The sequence below is a fragment of the Aphis gossypii genome, chromosome X (genome assembly GCF_020184175.1).
Source record: "Aphis gossypii isolate Hap1 chromosome X, ASM2018417v2, whole genome shotgun sequence".
NCBI lineage: Eukaryota > Metazoa > Arthropoda > Insecta > Hemiptera > Aphididae > Aphis > Aphis gossypii.
Genome location: NC_065533.1, coordinates 27,236,096 through 27,256,914, shown reverse-complemented (window position 1 = coordinate 27,256,914; position 20,819 = coordinate 27,236,096). Strand labels below are relative to the sequence as shown.

At 25.3% G+C, this 20,819-nt stretch overlaps 1 protein-coding gene across 2 annotated transcripts; it reads left to right on the top strand.

Moving 5' to 3' along the window:
- Positions 1 to 7,591: 7,591 nt before the first annotated feature.
- On the top strand, positions 7,592 to 17,204 carry LOC114130116 (CDK5 and ABL1 enzyme substrate 2). Of its 2 annotated transcripts, XM_027995012.2 has the most exons (12): positions 7,592 to 7,843; positions 8,401 to 8,490; positions 9,743 to 10,146; positions 10,217 to 10,356; positions 11,407 to 11,593; positions 11,663 to 11,792; positions 13,663 to 13,772; positions 14,085 to 14,191; positions 14,298 to 14,413; positions 15,264 to 15,370; positions 15,468 to 15,672; positions 16,386 to 17,204. In XM_027995012.2, the coding sequence occupies exons 3-12, from the start codon at positions 9,764 to 9,766 to the stop codon at positions 16,524 to 16,526; spliced, it is 1,626 nt and encodes a 541-aa protein (XP_027850813.1). In that variant the 5' UTR covers positions 7,592 to 7,843; positions 8,401 to 8,490; positions 9,743 to 9,763; the 3' UTR covers positions 16,527 to 17,204. The 2 variants fall into 2 exon arrangements, with proteins under 2 accessions (XP_027850813.1, XP_027850811.1); XM_027995010.2 differs by lacking the exon at positions 8,401 to 8,490 and having other exon boundaries at positions 7,593 to 7,843.
- Positions 17,205 to 20,819: the final 3,615 nt, after the last annotated feature.

Genomic DNA, 20,819 nt, shown 5'->3' with positions numbered 1-20,819 from the left:
AAACTATAAACAAAATAATTTAAAAATTTCATATTAGTTATATTATCTCTCCTTTCACAAGTGTAGAATAATATAGATAAATTAAGTAGGTACCATTAAATTCGAAATTTAGAGATGAAACTTAAATTCGCTTTAATGTAGCATAATAGGTAAGCATTTAAAGAATAAATCAGCATCACTATACATACTTAATAATTATACATATATTTTTTTTAACATACAGTTTTAATCATGCAAATACGATACTATCGTATTATAAAAATTATAGTTTATAACTCATAACAAAATAATCGAAGTATTATACTATATTACCAGCAATGAAAACCATGCCTGAGTTGGCTGAGTTTAACACCTCAAAAGTACCATTATACATTTAAGTAGGTAATTGAAATAATTTTATTCTTCTGTCAGTTTCTAAAAATGTTATAATATCTTTTTCAATATATATTTGGGGCCAATGAGTCTTTCAACTAGTATCGTTTACAAACACAATAAATAAACTAGGTATATTAACACTGGACATGCGCTGTTTCGATGCTGGATGGCAGTCATACTATAATAACGTATGACACGAATCGCCAAGAAACTGACCACGGTGTCTATATATTAATATTATGGTAAACACAACGTCATTTTGGTATAGGCTATATAATCGTCGAATTGAAAACACGCGAATTTCTCTATATTTTACTATAGGTACTCCACATAATATTTTATTTAACTCTACTACAGTAATTCGTACAGACTTTTTGGCGGAGGGGGCTCTAATTGCATCATTTTCGTCGTCATCGTCGAAATAATAAATATATATAATATTCCGGTAGATGTATTGCAGTCGCGATTATGTACGCGCACGCACGTACATACTCGCACACACATACAAACACAACTCGCATATATATTATATTGTATTAATAATAGCAATACACTCACACACACAAATACACTCGTTCGTAAATAATATATAAGACATTGGGTGTACGCGATTGTGTATGTGTGTGTGCGTGTCCGCGCTATTCTCTTCCATTGGTCGCTTGTATAGTAGGGGGAATGAACTTTTCAGACAATATACCGACCGCCGCCGTAGTCGTCGCTACTGCGACCGTCTTGCAACTGCGTACCTGTGTACAGCTGCCGCTGCTACAGAATCTATACGCACTAGCGACGACCAAGACGACTTCACACACAAACACACGCACTCAATCGCGTGTAAGTACACTTGCGTTCTGCTTGGAATCATCTCGCGAAAAAAAGAGACGACGGGCACAATAAAAAAAGTTATAAATAAATAAATGATAAAAAAAAAATCTCCAAACAAAATACACACAACCGACGCAACAAGTACCTGTGTACAGTAATAATATAATTTATAACATTATAACATTATATACCAGCAGTTTGCAATCGCGTTCCACGAATTGTCGTACATTATGTTTGTACGTATACAATGTAGATGTAATACCTATATTATATAAATTATATAATAAAAGCGTAGTATAATATTGTAATGTGTATGTACCTAATACAACACCATTCGTAATAATCTTACAATATAATTCCCCAAAGGCCAGTTAACTATAAATAAATATATATTTTATACTTAGATTCTTTTAATTTAAATTGTAGACTTATAAAATTTAATATTATAACTGTTAATATTGTCAGTTTATCTGAAATTAACTGTAATAGATCATTTAGCAAACTAAAGATTCTAAAATCACGTCTTCATTCTAATTTATATATCTAGAAAAATTGGAAACATTGATAACATTCAATCAATAAAAAGACAAAAAAATTGTCAAAAGACTTCAATTATAAACATTGATTTATTATCTTTTTTATTTTAAAGTAATGATTCTATAAAAAATAATTATGGATATAGAATACGCAAAAATGTTTACCGACAAACTAATAATACATAGGTACCTATGTATTAACATAATAGGTTTAGGTATAATAAAACATTATCTAGCATTTAGTGCAAACTCCACAAATTCATATATAAAAAAACCAAGCTCCTTACTTAGATCAATCGCAAAAAAAATAAATAATTAAAATCATTACTTTTAATTTAAAAATTCAATTTCGTTGAAATTTTAACTTAAAAAATATGGATTTGTATTTTTAAGATTTCTAGGTTTCAGTAAAAACAATGCAAACTTGCATTTAAAGTTCAAGATTTCATTATTAAAATTAACAATATTATTAATTATTAATTATTAACAACAAAATGAATTTCAAATTGTTTTGATATTCAAAAGTATTTTTTGAACACTGTAAGTAGGAACAACTTATTATCAATCTTGTATTAAATTTTCACACTTTTTTATAGATATACTCGTATATTTGTATTTTATACTAATTTTTTTTTAGTATTAGTAATAAATTAGAACTAGTTTTTGTCAAAATCATTACATCAACTATATACCTACTATTAATAATTAAAAAAACTCCTAAAATCGTTTCGAATGATCTAGCACCGTTGTTAAAATACATAGTAGGTAGTTCAGGTAGTTGTAGATTTAACCAAACTCTAAATAAAAACAAATATACTTGGTATATTGTATGACTACAGAATAATACTACGAGTACCTATACAAATATATCATATCATAGATAGTTTGTGGGACACTAGATCTGGTTATTTATACTTATAGGCTTATGACATAGTTATTAGGTATGCCATATTAAACGATTTTCGACGAATGTTGTGTTAAATTTTAAAATACTACAATAATAATCGTGATTTAATATTAGTACTAACGGATTTTTTTTAATGTATAAATAATCAGGGCTTAGCCCCCCGCCAAATTGAACCAATTTGCGCCTATGGCTATACTATTACTACTGTCACACGAATTATATTTATTAGAGACCTAAGGATTATTTTTGACTGCAATATATCTTTTTAAATGCACATTAATATTTTTTTTAAAATAAAGCTTTTTAAATATTAGAGTTTATTAATAGAAACAAAATAGTTTTAAGAATTTTAAGTCGTTTAAATTTTTATTTTTTTATTTAATTAAATCTCATATTAAGTTTATATTTACGTTTATATAATACTACTCTTATTCTATTATCTAGTTATTAAGTGAAATTGTACACAACTACTCATGCTAAAAGGTTTTACCCTTTTATTATAATTAATAAAATGAATATTGTCATTAAAAAAATTAAAAAATTAAAGTCATAACGATCAAAATAATCCTAAAATACCATTTTAAATGTTGTTTTGAAATGGCATTATATGGCAATTTATACCAAAATTATACTCGTATTTTCAAAAAAGTTAAAAATTTTTGAAATAATGTGTACATATAGGTAGGTACTTTTATTGATCACTTTTTAAAATTATATTCTACTAAATATTGAAAACTATTGGGTATTAATTTGATGGTAATATATATTATAAGCGATTTATTATTATAAGAACTCAAGCTCAACTACTGCAGTAATGATTTTAATGAGTTAAGTAGACAATATCAAGACTTTTCAACACATTAACTACAATTTAATATTTTTTTTTTTATTTGTAATACTTACCATTTTGTACATACTTTTTTGGATATATAGAATATAGATACTATTACATAATTCTTATCTACATTTTAGATTCTGAGTGGAGCCATATATGTATTTTTTGTTTTTATTTGTGTCTGTCATCATTTTTTGGGGCTATGTTTGCCTTGATTTACAGCTTTGAGTAATATTTCTGATAGAAAATTGTACCTAGTTGGTACTTGTTGAATACTTAGTTGGGTCAAAAGTTAAAAATTTCAAATACATATCAATACAACCTGAAAAAAAAACCAAAAACAAAAGTGAACTAGATCTTTTACGTAAACCAATATTCGATAAAATTGATTTTATTTCTTTGGTGAAACGAAAAAACAAAAAAAAATAATAACCATAGATATTTGAGGTTTTTAGCATTTTCTATAAATATGATTTTTAAAGTATTTTAGTTGTTTTTATGCTATTTGCCTATATGGTTGAATACATATATAAAGGTAGGTAGGTATTTAAAATTTTTAATTTTTTCCAATAAATATTGATAAAAATATTTTGAATGGGTCAAAAAACTTGCAAATTTAATCTTAGGTTTCTCATAAGCATTAAAAGTTAGAATTTTATCAAATTTCGTCAAAATTATGAATATTTTGAAGTTAGAAACTCTACTAACTAAACATTTTTTAAAAATTTCCGTAAGTTTTTCAGTCTAACTTTTATTAAAAAAAAAAAAAAGTTTACCAAAAAGTCATATTTCACACTAAAATTACTCTTAAATATAAAATAAATGATTTTGCTTGAAAGAGTTTTTTTTATTTTGCTCGTGGGTGAGAAAGAAAATAAATAACTAGTGCACTAATATCTTTTTGATATACAAATCGGTTGAAGATGTGGAATTGTCGTAACCATTTGGCATTTTTCAACAAATAATAAATATATTATACCAAAATGTTAATAGGTATGTTATGCATTTATAATTGTTATTAATTTTTATAGGTACTGACTAGTTAATATACTTCATTATGCTTTCTTAATTTTTTAACATTAGAAAAACATATAATATGAGGGTTATGGTATATTAAGTTAATTCTGTACAAATGTATACAAAATATAACAATTTATATACTTATGTAGACAATTATTTTCAATTTAGTCAATTTCATCACACATACGACGCACGCCTACTAAAATCACCTCCTTTTAGCCTTTGCAGAAGAGATGGTACGTGAAATTGGCTTTAATGTTTAATGTCATCATATTATACCTGCCTATCAAATTTGTCTAATTTGTCATAGGCACCTAAAGAATTATCTTAGGTTAACTAAGTGGGTACCAGTACGGCAGTACTCTCATATCAGTGACATCAATTTTTTCTGGTCAAATCGTCAAATAAAATTAAAAATTTTAAATTCACTATTACTATAATATTGTTATTATTGTATATTATTATTAGATATTAACCATATCGAATTACTACAATAAAAACAGGGACGAATGGACGATGCATAGGTATTGTGCCTACTGCTGAATCTAGGACATTTCCCATCGCGATATTTTCTTCCTATACCTATAAATAAAATGTTAAAAAAATAAAATATATCTAATGATTAAAATGTCTGTACATAACTTATGAATTTTAAATAATTTAAAATTTTATTTTGATGGAAATTATCACACAGTATATCTTCATTTTGACATAAAATGAAATTTAACAAATATATACCTAACTAAACAATAGCTCACATCAGCAATCACTAGTTTCTATACTATGATAAAGATAACTGGTAAATTAATATAAAATGTAGGAATTAATCTTCGACAGCTATAATATATACTATTATTAAATTATATGTTACGGGAAATGTAGGAAATTGGGCATTGACGCATTGTGCACAGTAGGTACCTTGATAGTATAGGTACCCATAGCTATACACAATGCCCGATTTAGTGTTCAAAGTGAAAATACACATTGTTCAGTCATTTTTTACAAAGAACGAATCAGTGTAGGACAATGTAAACTACCGAATAAAAATAACTAAGTATATACCTATTGTAAAAAAAAAAACAATGTATTAATTAATTACTTATTATTTATCGATAATCTATATGCTATTATTAAGTACCTATGTTTATTTATTTGAGCACAAATTACCTACTACTGTAGAACTTCCGAGTTATCTACTCATTAATCGCTGCTTTACATTTATAAGTAAAATGTAGATACCAAACTAACTTTTTATAAGACAATCCTGTTTATAGGTACAAATATATCATTTCTTCTCTATCTAAGTAACACCTGTGTCGAGTCATATCTCTTAAAGAAATTATGTTTTGAGAAAGTTCGCTGATAAACATAATAAACTTCAGATAGGTACAATGTTAATTGGTTTCGAATATTTCAAGTAAATAGTTATCAAATTTCAACTATACATTTTTAAGTTTCAAAAAACTTAAATAAAAATAACATTATAAACGTTCACTTCAAATACACCAATAAAAACCAGTAGGTACTGAAATAGTGACATATCACTCAACTTATTTAAGACAAGTCGAGTAGTATCACCAAAATACAAAGACCATAACAATAACTATCATCGAAATATTATTTGTAAAATATAAAATGGTATCATAAAAGCAATATTTCAAAAATATAACACAACATTTAACCAATAATTTTATATTAATATTAAATTAGGTACCAGAATTAGTTTTGTAAATCATATTAAATCTAATAGAGTATAGTTATAGCTAAAATATTTCTCAGATAACATAGCAAAATATTATTGCTATAATAACACTTATAAAAACAAAAGCTGTTTGTTAAGATATTTGACATAATTTAATATACAATGTTGAATGTAGGTATTTTTAAAACATTTACATAAATAGTCAATAGAGCAGGTAATAATGTGTAAAGTAAAATTTAGAGTTCCTTTGCATTGCCCACAACTCACGAATACGTCGGGCAGTTCAAATTGTCTGGTCATTGTAATATAAAAACAACTATAATGACTCCTATCGGTAATAGTAAACAATTATTAGGTACAAACTTTTTATTTTGTCCAGATTTGGTGGCAGACTCACCTTGTATAAAATTACTATTGATCAACTTATTTACTTTGCCTGTAATATATACAATATACAATTTTATTAGTTTTTGGTTTCCTAGTCCGAGGGAAAAATTCAATATTTTCAATAAATGTTTTCTGGGAAATAACGGTATGGCCGTAGGTATTACTGCTGTGCTGATCGTCGATCGGAAAACCAACTAGTAAAAGATAGGCAACTATAGATACATATATTTATATAGGTACGTATGTCTTAACGTCATAATTATTAGGACGTTTTAATTTTCAAATTGTGTAGGTGGTACACAAATATAAAAAGGTTGAGAACCGCTGTCCATAGGCGCCGCCAGGAATTTTATCAGGGAGGTGCATGTACACAGTATACGGTGATTTCTAATTCTAAATAGAATTTTTAATATGTATAAATATATTGTATATTAATAGTTATTATACATAAATATATTATAATATAAAACCATTCAATTTTTTAAATTTTATTATTTTTATTTTTTTGAAAAGCCAGGGGGGTGCAAGTGCACCCCCCTCGCGGCGCCCATGCCGCTGTCCTAATACCTAGTGGCTCAAGTGGCTGGTACCTAGTACTTGTATGAAATATCTAGTGAATACATGTGTCTAGTTGTCTACTATAAAACAGGAATTTTGATGTAAATATGTAATACTATATTTTTTCCTCTATGTAGATGGAAAATGAATTTTAGAGGATCTAATTATTAACATTTTTAACTAGTAGGTTTTGAGAAATTCAACTATTAAAACAGTTTTCACAGTTTATTATTTTATTATGAAGAGACGTAAATGTCGTACTACAATGGTCAATAATACATTTTACAAAATGTATAGTAGCAATGAAAACCACCGTGAAGATCACTAGAAAATTGGTTTTGGTCACGGACGTATTAAAAAACATCCGTGGTTTTGGTTTATTTATTATGATTATTGATTTATTGTTATCACATCCAGAGACGGAGATTAGATAAGATGGCGAGTGTTCTTAAAAATGATAAAAAAATAAAAAGTATAATATTTGAGATACAATATTAATAACAAAACTTAACGATCGAACTAAAATGTATTAAATCGAACAATAAATTTATGTTTATACTTTATACGTCTTATAAACATTAATAATTGTAGTTATGTATCTATTTAATAGTGAAAATCTTACGTTTGTGAATTGGAAGCAAAAAATGTGGACTTTCATTTCGAATTTTGGATAAGAACCCAGTTTGTTGCAACCGTTGGTAGGTGTATCATAATATTTTGCTTACAATAGTTCTTCTAACTAATGGTTAATATATTAATATGAATGAATAATCATACTACGACTAATTTAACCTGTTATGTGTATCGTTAGGGTGTGTTCCTTGATTGGTATCATGTTAGAGTTACGTTTGTTTTTTATAATAACACTCCTAGTTATATTTTTGTTTCTGTAGTCAGTGAATTATTAAATGAACTCAGAGTAATGGAAAAAAAGTAACTGTTTTTATCTAATTAAAAACTATAAATTTTATTACTTGTCAGTAATTAATATCATTTAAATTTTCTAATTATAAAATAAAAAACAATTTTTGATAGCTATAATATCAAAATTATTATATAAGAATTAAATAAAACATAGTGTGCAATAGTATAATACAAATAAACCTCATTAATCCGGACGTCATTAGTACAGACAGCCGTTTATAATATATAATTTACGTTAGTTTATGCTTGAAAGGTGCTAGAAGGTGTGCCTTAATACTATATGTAGTTTGTATATTTAATGATTATAATACAATTATGTACTTTTTTTTAGGTTTAATATTAGCAGTGGCACAACTAGCACTAAATCTTAGGGGGGGGGGGCTATTCTTGTTTAAAGCCCCACCTCAAAACTAAACCAAAGGTAAAATATTTTTTTTTTTAGTGGGGTTATGATTATTTTTGGGGGGGATTAGCCCCCAAAGCCCCACCCTAGTTGCTCCTATAAATATTAGTAGTTATATGTATTCAATTAAAATTTTTTTAATTTAAAATTTACGATATTTGGTTATTTTATTTAACCAGGACTTTCATTAATTTGGACAACCTAGAGCTCCTATTATTCCAGATTAATGAGGTTTTATTGTATGATAAATCATGTTAATAGTAATCAAAACTGACAAGTATTTGACTATTGCTATCATATTTAATATTAATATATGTTTTTTATTACCTATTTAATTTACTTTCTTAATATTTTTAAATATTTTATTATGTGATATTGTTTTTTTTTTTTGCTTAGTTATTTTAGTAACATACTATTATAGTTAAATGAATTAGATTTGTTCTCTTTTTATTAAGAAGTAAAAGTATAGTTAATATCACTATAAAATAATTATTTGTAAAAGGTATTATTTGAATTAAATACATTTATTTAATTCGCAATTTTTTATTTGAATGAAAATTAATTTCTCATAAATTATTACCATTGATTAAAATTAATTATAATAAATAATAATATATAAGTCTTTAAATATAGTGTACGTTTAAAGTAAATTATGAATTATACATTATACAGGGTTATTCAAAATGAATCATCCGATGCTTTGCACCTGGCTTCTTGGGTCACCTAATCATATGCCATAAGACTATGTGTTTTGGGGATATGTTAAAGATACTGTATACGTATCACTATTATCATCAACCAAAGAGGAGTTAAAAAATAGCGCAATCGTCAGTCTTTTGAGATGAATAGGTATTATATTATATTCCAACTAGGTGTTGTTATTGTGACCAAGGGAGCCACATTTATTGGTACAGTTAATTAAGCTTGACATATTTTTCTTATATTTAATGTATTACATATTGTTCTAAACCTAAAAAATAAAATAATATAAGCACTTTAAATCGGATGAATCATTTTAAATAACCCTGTACTTATTTTTTGATTTTATTTCTTTAAGATTGACTATAAAAGAATTATTAAGGTTATTATTTATAATATATTAAAACATACATATTACTAAGCACTTACTAATTAGTAATTAATATTACATAATATTACTTTGAAATATATTGTGTAATATGATTCGTGTTATATTTGTTTTACTTTTTAATATACTAAGTTATAGCTATATATAGTTAACTTTAATTAATATAATGTTATATGTGAACAGGAATTTAAAAAAAAATTAATCATGATGAGCACACTAACTGGGGATACTTCACGTCGTCGAATAGCAGCACTGTCATTTTTAACAAATATTTCTCTAGATGGCACTCATAAAGATACTAACAAATTACTTTTCATCAAAAATAATATGTATCATCATCAAAAATCTGAAATGGAGTTTCCATCACTTCCTGACATAGGGATGGAAAATGAAGAGAATACATTCAGTGAAAGTGACATTATCTTGAAACAAATGGATATTGAATTTCATGGTCCTGTAAGACTAACTAAAACACGATCTTTAACATCCACACCAATAAAATCAAATATCAATGATAAACATAGTATTGATAAATTTTTTGAATTGGATTCTGATAAGAATTGTGGAAGGCTACCATTTCGTGAAAGGTGATTATGTTGTATTTTATGATTAATTATTATTGAATATGTTTTCCAATAAAAAAATTAACATTTTTAGACTTAACACAACTGGAAGTGATGTAACTATGGAATCAAAAAAATTGGCAGCCTACTATCGTAAACGCATGATTCCTCAATCTTTATTGTCTGATGATAAAAGTAACACAAATTTCAGCAGTTCTGAAAGTCTTGGCTTAGGTAAAAATATATGCTTATGAAGATATTTATTATATTTTACAAAGCTGAAACCATTTTAAGTAACAATAATATTATTTAATTATACTCAATTTTCTTCAGAATACATAAATATTTTTATTTATTAATTATTTATTTTTATTTTATAAATTTCACGACTATGAGTAGTTCAATATTTTTCTTTATAATTACTTAAACTTATAGACTTCTCAGGCTTGTTATAATACTATACTAATATATTTAAAACTTATCCTCAAGTTACCTAACCATGATATTATAATAATATTACATAAAATATTTTGTGGTGTTTCTTAATATAATATATTATTCACATAAATTTTAACCAAATTATATTAACAATTTTTTTTTTTATTATTTATAACTCCTTTGGTTTTTTTATTAAGAGGTATAAATGGTTTCAAATTATACTTTTTTAATTTATTATTTTAAACCAAGTAACCTTCTGATTATATTCTCACTTTTATAACATTTCTTTATTTAACAATGTTATTATACTTGTTTGTAAGGGAGTGTAATTGTTTTATGGAGAATAAAAATTTTAATTTAAAATAGATAAAAGAAAAAAATAATCTTAAAAATTAACTACTAGATTCTCAAGAATAACCTAACCTATCTTTATTTAGCTATTATGATACAATGTCTCCCTAAATATATTCAACAAGTATAAATTCACTTAAACTACAGCTAAATAAAATTATAATATAATATTATGTTAAACTGAATAATGTTTTACTCAATAACATGTAATCAAAATAATGTATAGAATAATAGCATTTTCTAATAATAATTTATTATTATAACGTAGGTTCTAAACATTTATTTTAATACATTTTGATAGGTTCTTGTAACAATTTCTTAGCAGATAAAATTGTTAATAAAATCTTCTTGAGATAATGTTACATGAAATTAGGTTAATATATTTATTTATAATTAAATAAATAATAATAGATAAATATCAAGTATTAAGCTAGACTAAAAATTGTTTTATACACATTTAACTAATGATTAATTAGTTTGTATAAAAAATTACAGCTCTATATAAAACTAGTACTTTGCTTCAAGAAAATAGCTCTTCAAATCAATCTATGGATATTAGAGTTGTACGTCCAACAATACAACATCGATTCAAAAATGAACGTTTAGTATTAGTCACTCCACAGAAAACTCCATTCCTTGTTTATTCGCTAATACCATTCAAAAGATCTAACAGAACCATAATGTTTGTACCATGTTTTTTATAGTTATTCAATAAATATTTAATTATTTCTGTTAATTGATATAATTGTAGTGTGCGATGTGAGCAAAAGAAAGAACCGAATCGTAGAAGACAAACATCTGGAACTCGTCCTTTATCTGCTGTTAATGATATAATTGATGCGTTTGATCTCTTTGGATTAGAAAAAGGCAAAGATGGACAGGTACAGTACAAATAATAAATTAGTTACCAATTTGATTATTAGGTAATTCTTATTTTAATGTTTTCTTCAATACAAATAATATAATTAATTTTAATTTTCATGGATTGTATCTTAAGTTAAAATATTATTTTTCTTGGTTTCACCAAATAACAAGAGAATAAATTTTAAAAATGTTTCTGGATTAAGTAAAATTTATGTTATATTTTAAATCTATAAAGATAGAACACATAATATTTTGTTTAATTAAGTAAAAAGTATAATATTTTTATCAATTGCCATTGTATCATTGTGAAGCTAATAACAAATTCATAGCTTACTCAAGCTAAAAATGTAATAAATTTAACAATTATCATAAATTTGTGTAGATTTGTTTTAAAAAAGCATTTAAGCATTGTAATATACCTAACAATAATTTTATATAATGTTTGTTCATTTGAAATGTTATTGACATAAATATGCATGTTTGTAATCTTCCCACAGTAAGAAACTTTCAGTATGCTCGCATTTACATAGAATATTTTCCATTCAATATTCCTTAATGCTTATTGTCAATTTCACCAATCCATGAACAGTCATTGATGCCTTTAATAATACCAGTATGTAATTGTTTTTTATTCCATAATAAACTTGTAAATATGTGTACTTTTTTATGATAAATAATCTATAAATTCATTTTTAATCTAAAAAAAACAAATAAAAATATTTTAATTGAACTAAATAAAGTACATTATTTTAGAATAGGTATAATACTAAGTTACCTACTTTAAGTTACAAAGTTTGATTAAAAGTTATCAAATATTAAACATATAATTATTTTATAATTAGCTTAATAATATTTTAATATCTATTGTATGTTTCAAAAAGAACTTCTTTGACTATCTCAAAATTATAGTTAAATTATTTACTTTTTTTAAAGTTGTAATACTTACATTAAATATAATAACAGTGTTCCCTAACCCATGAGTTGTTAACAGGGCCGGATCTAGCATATTTTTTACCCTCTTAAGGGAAAAAAATCATAGAAACTTGATTAGTAATTAATGTGTATTAAATACAGACCTAAATATAAAATCTTTTGCGTGGCTTATATGTTTTACAATTAAATTTTTTTAACATAGATATCCAAAATAATTTTACTAAATTCTATAAAAAAATTAATTTGAATGTCTTTTTACATCACTTAACAGCATTTTAAACAACATTTTATCATCTAAAAATGAAAATTTTGTTACAAACTACATTAATAACTTGTTAGATGTTGCTGTCCAAAGAAATTGTGTTTATCAGTATTATTAATTGATTTTTAGCATCAAATTTCATCTAGTTATCGTAATTTGTAGTCTGTATGTATACTATTAACAATACCGCTGACTAGCGGTACAAAACCGCTGACTTATAGTAAAAATGAACATTAATGTTCCAATGTTTTTTAGGGGGGGAGGGGTTGCCTTCCCAATAAAGAGTATATTTTTTAGTAGCCATAAAAGAAAGTTTGAGAAACACTGCTCTAGAAAGCAACAAATTCTCAACTGGTAAACAGTCAACTTCTTAATTTTTTTTATCAATTTTTAAACTTTTTTTCTATGAGTAAAACATTTAAAAGAATTTCTATTGCTTATTCTTATAAGTTTTAACTAAAATTACCCAAAAAAAATGTCTTTTTATATTTATACTTTGTTTTTAACCAAACCTCAATTTTAATAAATATTTCAATAAAATGTTATGATGGTGTAATATGTTGAATTTGTATTATATTATAGTCTCTTTTATATTTATAATATAAAATTTCTAAGTAAAATTTTATATACTTGATAAAATTTTGGAATTAATATTTTGACTTATTTGTTGTGCCCTTATTAACTGTTTTCAGGAAATATCATACAGTCATTTATTAGTTCCTTCACGAATTGTTGAACCCAAAACCCCAATTGAAGATATGATGTTAGATACTATACAGTCAAAATCGCATACCTTAAGCAGGTAAATAAAATTAATTCATAAATGTGTAATATATTAACTATTAAGATAACTCCAAATTTATTAAAAAAATTATTAAATTTCTTAAAGGTATTCAACATTTATTTTTCTTAATATTCATTACGTTTATTTTATGAACCCCTTTAAAATTATTTGCTATTGGCAGCTATTATTGTTATTAAACATTTTAAATAATTAAATTTTTGTTAGTATTAAAAATGTTTTATCAATATTTGAAAGGGTTAAATACTATTAAAAATAATGTGATAATTATTATTCATTTTTCATTTTTTAAATATGTATAATTTGTTCAAGGTGTATTTCAGCTGATGTTCCTGATAATGTAGCAATTGGATCTGGTACTTACAAAATGTGCACTGTTCAACCAGCATCATCATCTCCAAAAGGTGATTTGACAAAAGGTAATTAATATTTAATAATCATAAATAATTGTGCAATGTAATGTAAACATTTTCTTATTAAATTATTTTAATTTTATAACACATAATTTCCAATATATATTTTTAGTTACTAATACTGAACAAGATGAAAATGGAGCAGCAATGTTTTCTCCAAACATTCTTGATGACCCTGAGTTTTTTGCTGGAAAACATAGAACACTTTTAACATTCATATCTTACATGGTAAACATATTTCGGTTTAATTATTTTATATATTTAGAATGTACTGTTAACTATTTTTTAATTAAAGTATTATTTAACTATACATTCATTAAATCTTCATTTATCTTAAAACTCCACATTCCCACTACTAGTGTACTTTGCCAATGTTTGGTACTCTTACTAATGATTTACAGTAAATTTGATGCAAGTCAAGGCCAACATACTAATGATTAATGAATATGTTTAATAAATTTATTGTTAAATAGAACACTTGATATACAAATTACTTATTTTATTTTTATAGACTTAGAACAAGTGCATGAGTTGTGAGAACCCAGATTTATAATTATTAATAATTGATAAGTATAATTTATTATAAGCTACAATCTAAATGTGTTTATACATCATACAATATTAATAATTTCTTACTATATTCTATCCAGCAAGAGAAAATGCTGATTTTATATATTTCTACTGATACCCTGTCATCGGGACTTGTTTCATTATGAGTTTCATGTAAAGATGTGTAGAAAACCAATTTTATAAGTTAAATATGTTTCAAAATACTTGTTTAATAATGGATTAAAATTATTAAATACAAGTACAGTAGAACCTTGATTGTTTGTCACCCGATTAACTGTCTTTCTCAGTTAACCGACAGGCGGTAGACTACTTATGTGTACGTTAAAATGTTTGTTACTCACTTAACCGTCTTTTTCAATTATCAGTCAAAGCTCTGGTCCAGAGACGGATGGTTAACCGAGGTTCTACTGTATAACATTAATATTACTTAAATATTTTATCATTGAAGCTGTTACGTCTTTAATATATACAATATATATATATAATATATATGTGTATTATATTTCAGACATCAATTATTGATTACGTTCGTCCAGCGGATCTTAAAAAAGAATTGAATGATAAATTTCAAGATAAATTTCCACATATTGAGTTAACATTAAGTAAACTTAGAAGGTAATTAATTTTAAATTAGAAATATATATATCAATAAACATAGAATTATGTTTATATATTAGTTTTTTAAGTAATTAATTTTTTATCTTTTTTTCAGTATTAAACGAGAAATGCGGAAAATTACAAAACCAGATGCTACTTCAGACTTGTTAACTATAGCACAGGCCTATGTATTTTTTGAAAGATTATTAGTCAAAAGCTTAATCAATAAAGAAAATCGTAAACTATGTGCTGGAGCATGTATTATTTTGTCTGCAAAGTTAAATGATATGAAGGGTGAACCTTTAACTAATCTCATTGAAGTAGGTTTACTTTACTATCAATCTCATAATATTTTAAAGATTTCTTATCTTTTTATTATTATTATTATTTATTTGCTTAATATGATTAAATAATATTTAAGCCCATATAACTTAGCATTTAAATCCAAATTAATATTATAAACTTATAAATAAGGCTGTGAATTTAATTATTACATGGTGATATAAATGAATGACTTTATATTTTTTTTTTTCATGTTTATTTTATTAAATTTGATAAGTATATAAATATTATCATATTATTGCACAAATATAAAAGTTTATTTTATATAAATGTTTTAAAACATTTATGACACATATAAACACTACATGTTCTTATTATTTTATTAATTCAGCCGTAAACAATTTTCTTTATAGAATAATTTTAAATATTATACTTAATTAAAAAAATACATATCAAAACTGATTTTAATATTAATTGATAACAGATATTCTCAAATAAATGCAAATGTAATTTTAAATGAAAACATTAAATACACAGCTCTAATTTTAAACATAGCTTAATCATATTATATTTACTGATTTCAATGATATACATTTTGTTTATCAATATTAATTATTTATTTTAGTTTTATACTAACTATAAGTTTTACTTTAATCTATATCATATCCTATCTATGTCATATCTACATATATAATATATATCTTTATTATTATTAACTTTTAACTATATATTATTTACTTTTATTTTTCAGAGAACTGAAATAGTATTTAGATTGAGCAGAAAAGATTTAATGGTTTCTGAGTTTGGAGTATTAGTAGCTTTAGAGTTTGGTCTCCATATACCTACTCATGAGATAATGCCTCATTATCAGCGACTATTGTCTGAGTCATGACATAAAATATTTAACTCTAGATACTTTAGAATTGAGTGAAATAGTGGAATATATTAGATGAATAAATCTAACTACTTTGAATTGAATGTTTTGTTCGCAACACTTTTATGACTGTGGTATGCATTATACATGTTATTTATTTTTGTTGTATAACTTATTAGATTAGCTTGAGTTATAATTATAATTTAATTTATAATTCTATGTTTACATAGTAATTCTGAATAATATTTAAAATTGTTACCAATTTTTTTTTTATGTTGATTATTTTTACGCTACAAGTATTATTATTATTTATTATATAGTTGAGAAAAAAATAATATTGTTTTATTTATTTTAAATGTACTATAAATATTTTTTTTAAAAAAGCAGTATTGAACAATGATGATAATTAATGAAAGAATATTTTAGTATTATAGTTTGTTTAGTTTGTCATTATTAACATTTAAATGTAAAACATAGTAAATACACGTACACAGAGATCATACTGTAAAAAAAAAAAAAAAACAAAAAAAAACAAAAAAAAAATAGTGTGACTTCTGTTTGTGAGCACTTCTCTTATGTTCTATAAAAGCTCAATTTCACAGACAAACCAAGACAGAAACATACAATTAACTTTGTAGTATATTATCAATGTAATTTTACATGAATGTATTAAATAAAGAAATCACTTAGCATAACTATTTGTGTACTTTATGTCTTTATTGAGATACAAAAAATAAGTATATTGTATGGCGTATGCAATTCTTTTTTTTTCTTTTTTGCTGTGACTTAATCAACTAGATTATATTAATTAAACTAAGCATTTTTAAAATAAGGAATCATAATGGATTTCATTAGTTCGCTTATTATGTATGTGCATAAGTTACAGTTATGCAGTAAGATAAAATTTGGTCATTGAACCACGGTATAATTGATTCAATAGCACCCAGGCATACTACTTTATAGTTATCCAATTCAAATATAAAGAAAATGCTGTATTATCTTATCCACCTGCTGAAGTTGTGGTAGAAGATGTTAAAAAACCACATAAAATTGACAATATCTCTAGACATCCTAAAAATTCCCAACTAGGACTAAAAAATTGTGTCTGAAAGACACCTAAAATTTTTATAAATCATAGTGATGCAGAGTTATTAGAAGCTGGGCGTCAAGCAACATTTATTAACTAGGGCAATCTTTTAATAAATGGTATTGAAAAGTAATGGTTATTAATTAGAATTCATAATTTTTCACTTAAAGATTACCATTTGTGATTTTTCTTCTTTAGAAATCAAAATAATAATAAAATAGAAAAAATGTATGCAGTGCCTGACCTTGGAAACACTGATTTTAAATCTACAGTTAAAGTTACTTGGCTACCAAATACTGGTTATTCAGAATTTAAAGAAGTCTTGCCTATACAGGTGCCAGCTATTTGTGTTTATTTTGATCATTTAATCAGTAAAGCAGTATTAGCCAAAGATGATGATTTCAACCAATATTTAAATACAAAAAATAATCGTTGGAAATCGCAAATGTTAGGTGATTCGGAATTGAAAGATATAAAGAAAGGAGATGTGATTCAATTACAATGTAGAGGTTACTTTATATGTGATTCAACAATCAACATACCAGCCATTTAGATAAGTTTTAGTTTAGGAAAATGTTTTGCCTAAAATATTTATTAGAAATAAATGGTTTTTCAAGCATTCACACCGAGAAGAATGCCATTAGTATTATTTAACATGCCTGATGGTCACACAAAAACAACTCCAATAACTACTGTTCCTGCAGCAATTTCCCAAAGTGATGCTGAGGTAATTTAAAAAAAACCTATGTTGATATAATTAATAGTAGTGTATAAAACATAGTTAGTATTTTAACTATTGTTTTCCATTTATGCCCTGGTTTTTTGTTATCATATGCGTAGTATGAGCTTTCTCTATTTTTAAAATTTTATATTTCTGCATTAATTTATAAATTTTTATTTATAATGTTTGTTTCTATTTGCAACCTAACCTATATCAACACCAAAGCAAGTTAATAAATCTGTTCCTGAAAAGACTGAATCTTTTGCTGATGAAACCGTTCTTTACTTAAATAAAATAATTGAACAAGGAAATAGAGTTCAGTTAATGAAAAACAATAATGCTTCCAAAGTATGTATCTAGTTAATGAATGTATTAAAAATAGAGGTTAAGGTAAATGAAAAAGTACATAGTGAAGCAGGTTTTAAGGCTATTTTTGATTCTATAAGTTAATGAAAAATGAGTTACTAAATTTTTATTAATTATCAAATTTTTACTTAAAGATATTGATATTTTTTTCATTGGTATTCCCAATTATTTGTTATTATTAAAAATTAGTATACTATTGTTTACACTATTCAATGGTCCAGAATGAAAAGGAAATCAAATTTGGATTGTTCAACAAAAAAATCAAAAATGTATTTAAAAAAAATGCTATTGTTAATAAATAATAGTTAAACAATGGCAATACAATGCCAGATAGCTATGTAAATTTGACGTTTCGAAAATATCATCAATTCACTAAATCAGAAACATTATAGAAATAGAACATAATAGTAATTAACTATTAACTCTACTATTAATACTATTTAGTAATAGAACATAATAGTAACCCACTAGGCACCCCATGTACTTCAGAGCGGTACCACTCACTTTTCTACCTTTTTTTAATCATTAGATTTACATAGGTTTTAATGACGTCATGTAAGACTCGATCACTTGCTCCAAGACGTATTGCATACCTACAAGTCGACTCAGGATGGCTAGTAAAATGTCTTTTGCGTCTGTTGATATTCATCTCCGAGAAAATAATAAATAATTAATAACATAATAATACAACTATTACAACTCATGCATTATAATATAATGATTATGCCGTTATATCGTACCGATATATACGAGAGCCATAATGCGTTTATGCAGTCTATACCAATATATTCAGGGATATAATGTGTTTACATAGATTTAATAATATAATATATCATGGGTGTACATTAGATATTGACACGATTTAAGATATACAGATATACAGATTTATGTATATCTTAAATCGTGGATATAGATTAAATTTAATTCTCAATACACGAACTACTACATGTATAGTATACATGTAGTACAATATCTATTTTAAAATTGTTTTATCTTTAATTTCGGAAGGTGTTTGAACAACCCAAAAAACTCCCCATAACTATGTCCATGATATATATGACTTAACCCATGATATTATCATATTTATATATTATTACATATTCATTATATTCGTATAATCCTATCACAACATAAAAAACAAGTTTGCTTAGATTTAAACTAGGTATGTCGTTATTTAAAAATTATGACATGTGTCCATAGTCCATACATGTATCTCACAATTTAACACAATAATCGTATTAATACGATACAGGAGTTTAGTTTGAAAATATTCGAATGACGTCATAGAACCTAAGTCTGAATGACGGCGTGTGCTTTCGTGTAAGAGTGTCGAAATTAATACAATGATTTCCATTTTTAAAAAAATAATTGTTTTCTTTATTCTATATAACAATTAGTGTTTTTTTTTTTTTGTGTGTGTGTGTGTTTATAACACTGATGTAATTAGAATTTTTATACACTTTCTAGTTCTTTTATAGTACCTAGATAAACTATAATGATAAATTTCGTAAAATTGGTTTGTGCCATTACCTGTGACTGTGCCACAGGAATACGGCGAGAGTCGTGAACTCAATAACTTAACAATTATAACTTATAATGTGTATTCAATAACAAGATATTATTATATTTAATTTTATAGTTATAGTACAGTTGGTCGTGGCGCTCGCAACGATCAACACACGTTTATAAATTAAGCGACCAAACGTACACGTTCGCGGTTTTTTGTGTTGCCGAAACGTACTTTTCAAAAGTGTTGAAGCCTATAGTTCCACATGAAGGCAATATAAACATCTGCAAACACGAGTATAACGTCATTGTACGTCAGGTTCGTTTTGATATCGAAATCATAACAAAACGTGCATTGTGAACAAACGTTTATCGTTTTTGAATGTTTGTCGTTTAGCGATATTAAATTATTATAATTTACTAATTTACGTTTTAAATGACCAGGGCATACACCTTCTACAGTTTATGACCCAGAAGCAAACTGTGAGAATTATATTGTTAGATTATTTATTATATAATATATTCATTAGGTACTACTGGCCATAACAAATTATCTACTGATGTAAATAAACTACACAGTAATAGTTAATAGTTAATTTGAAGGAGAGATAATGTCTTTCAGATGAGATCA

What these genes read in the sequence shown, in the direction of transcription:
- LOC114130116 (XM_027995012.2), top strand. Translation starts at nt 9,764, where the DNA reads ATGATGAGCACACTAACTGGGGATACTTCACGTCGTCGAATAGCAGCA. An exon ending in AAAAAGGCAAAGATGGACAG is followed by an intron (nt 11,793 to 13,662) that starts GTACAGTACAAA and finishes AACTGTTTTCAG; the next exon opens with GAAATATCATACAGTCATTT. An exon ending in TAACATTCATATCTTACATG is followed by an intron (nt 14,414 to 15,263) that starts GTAAACATATTT and finishes ATTATATTTCAG; the next exon opens with ACATCAATTATTGATTACGT.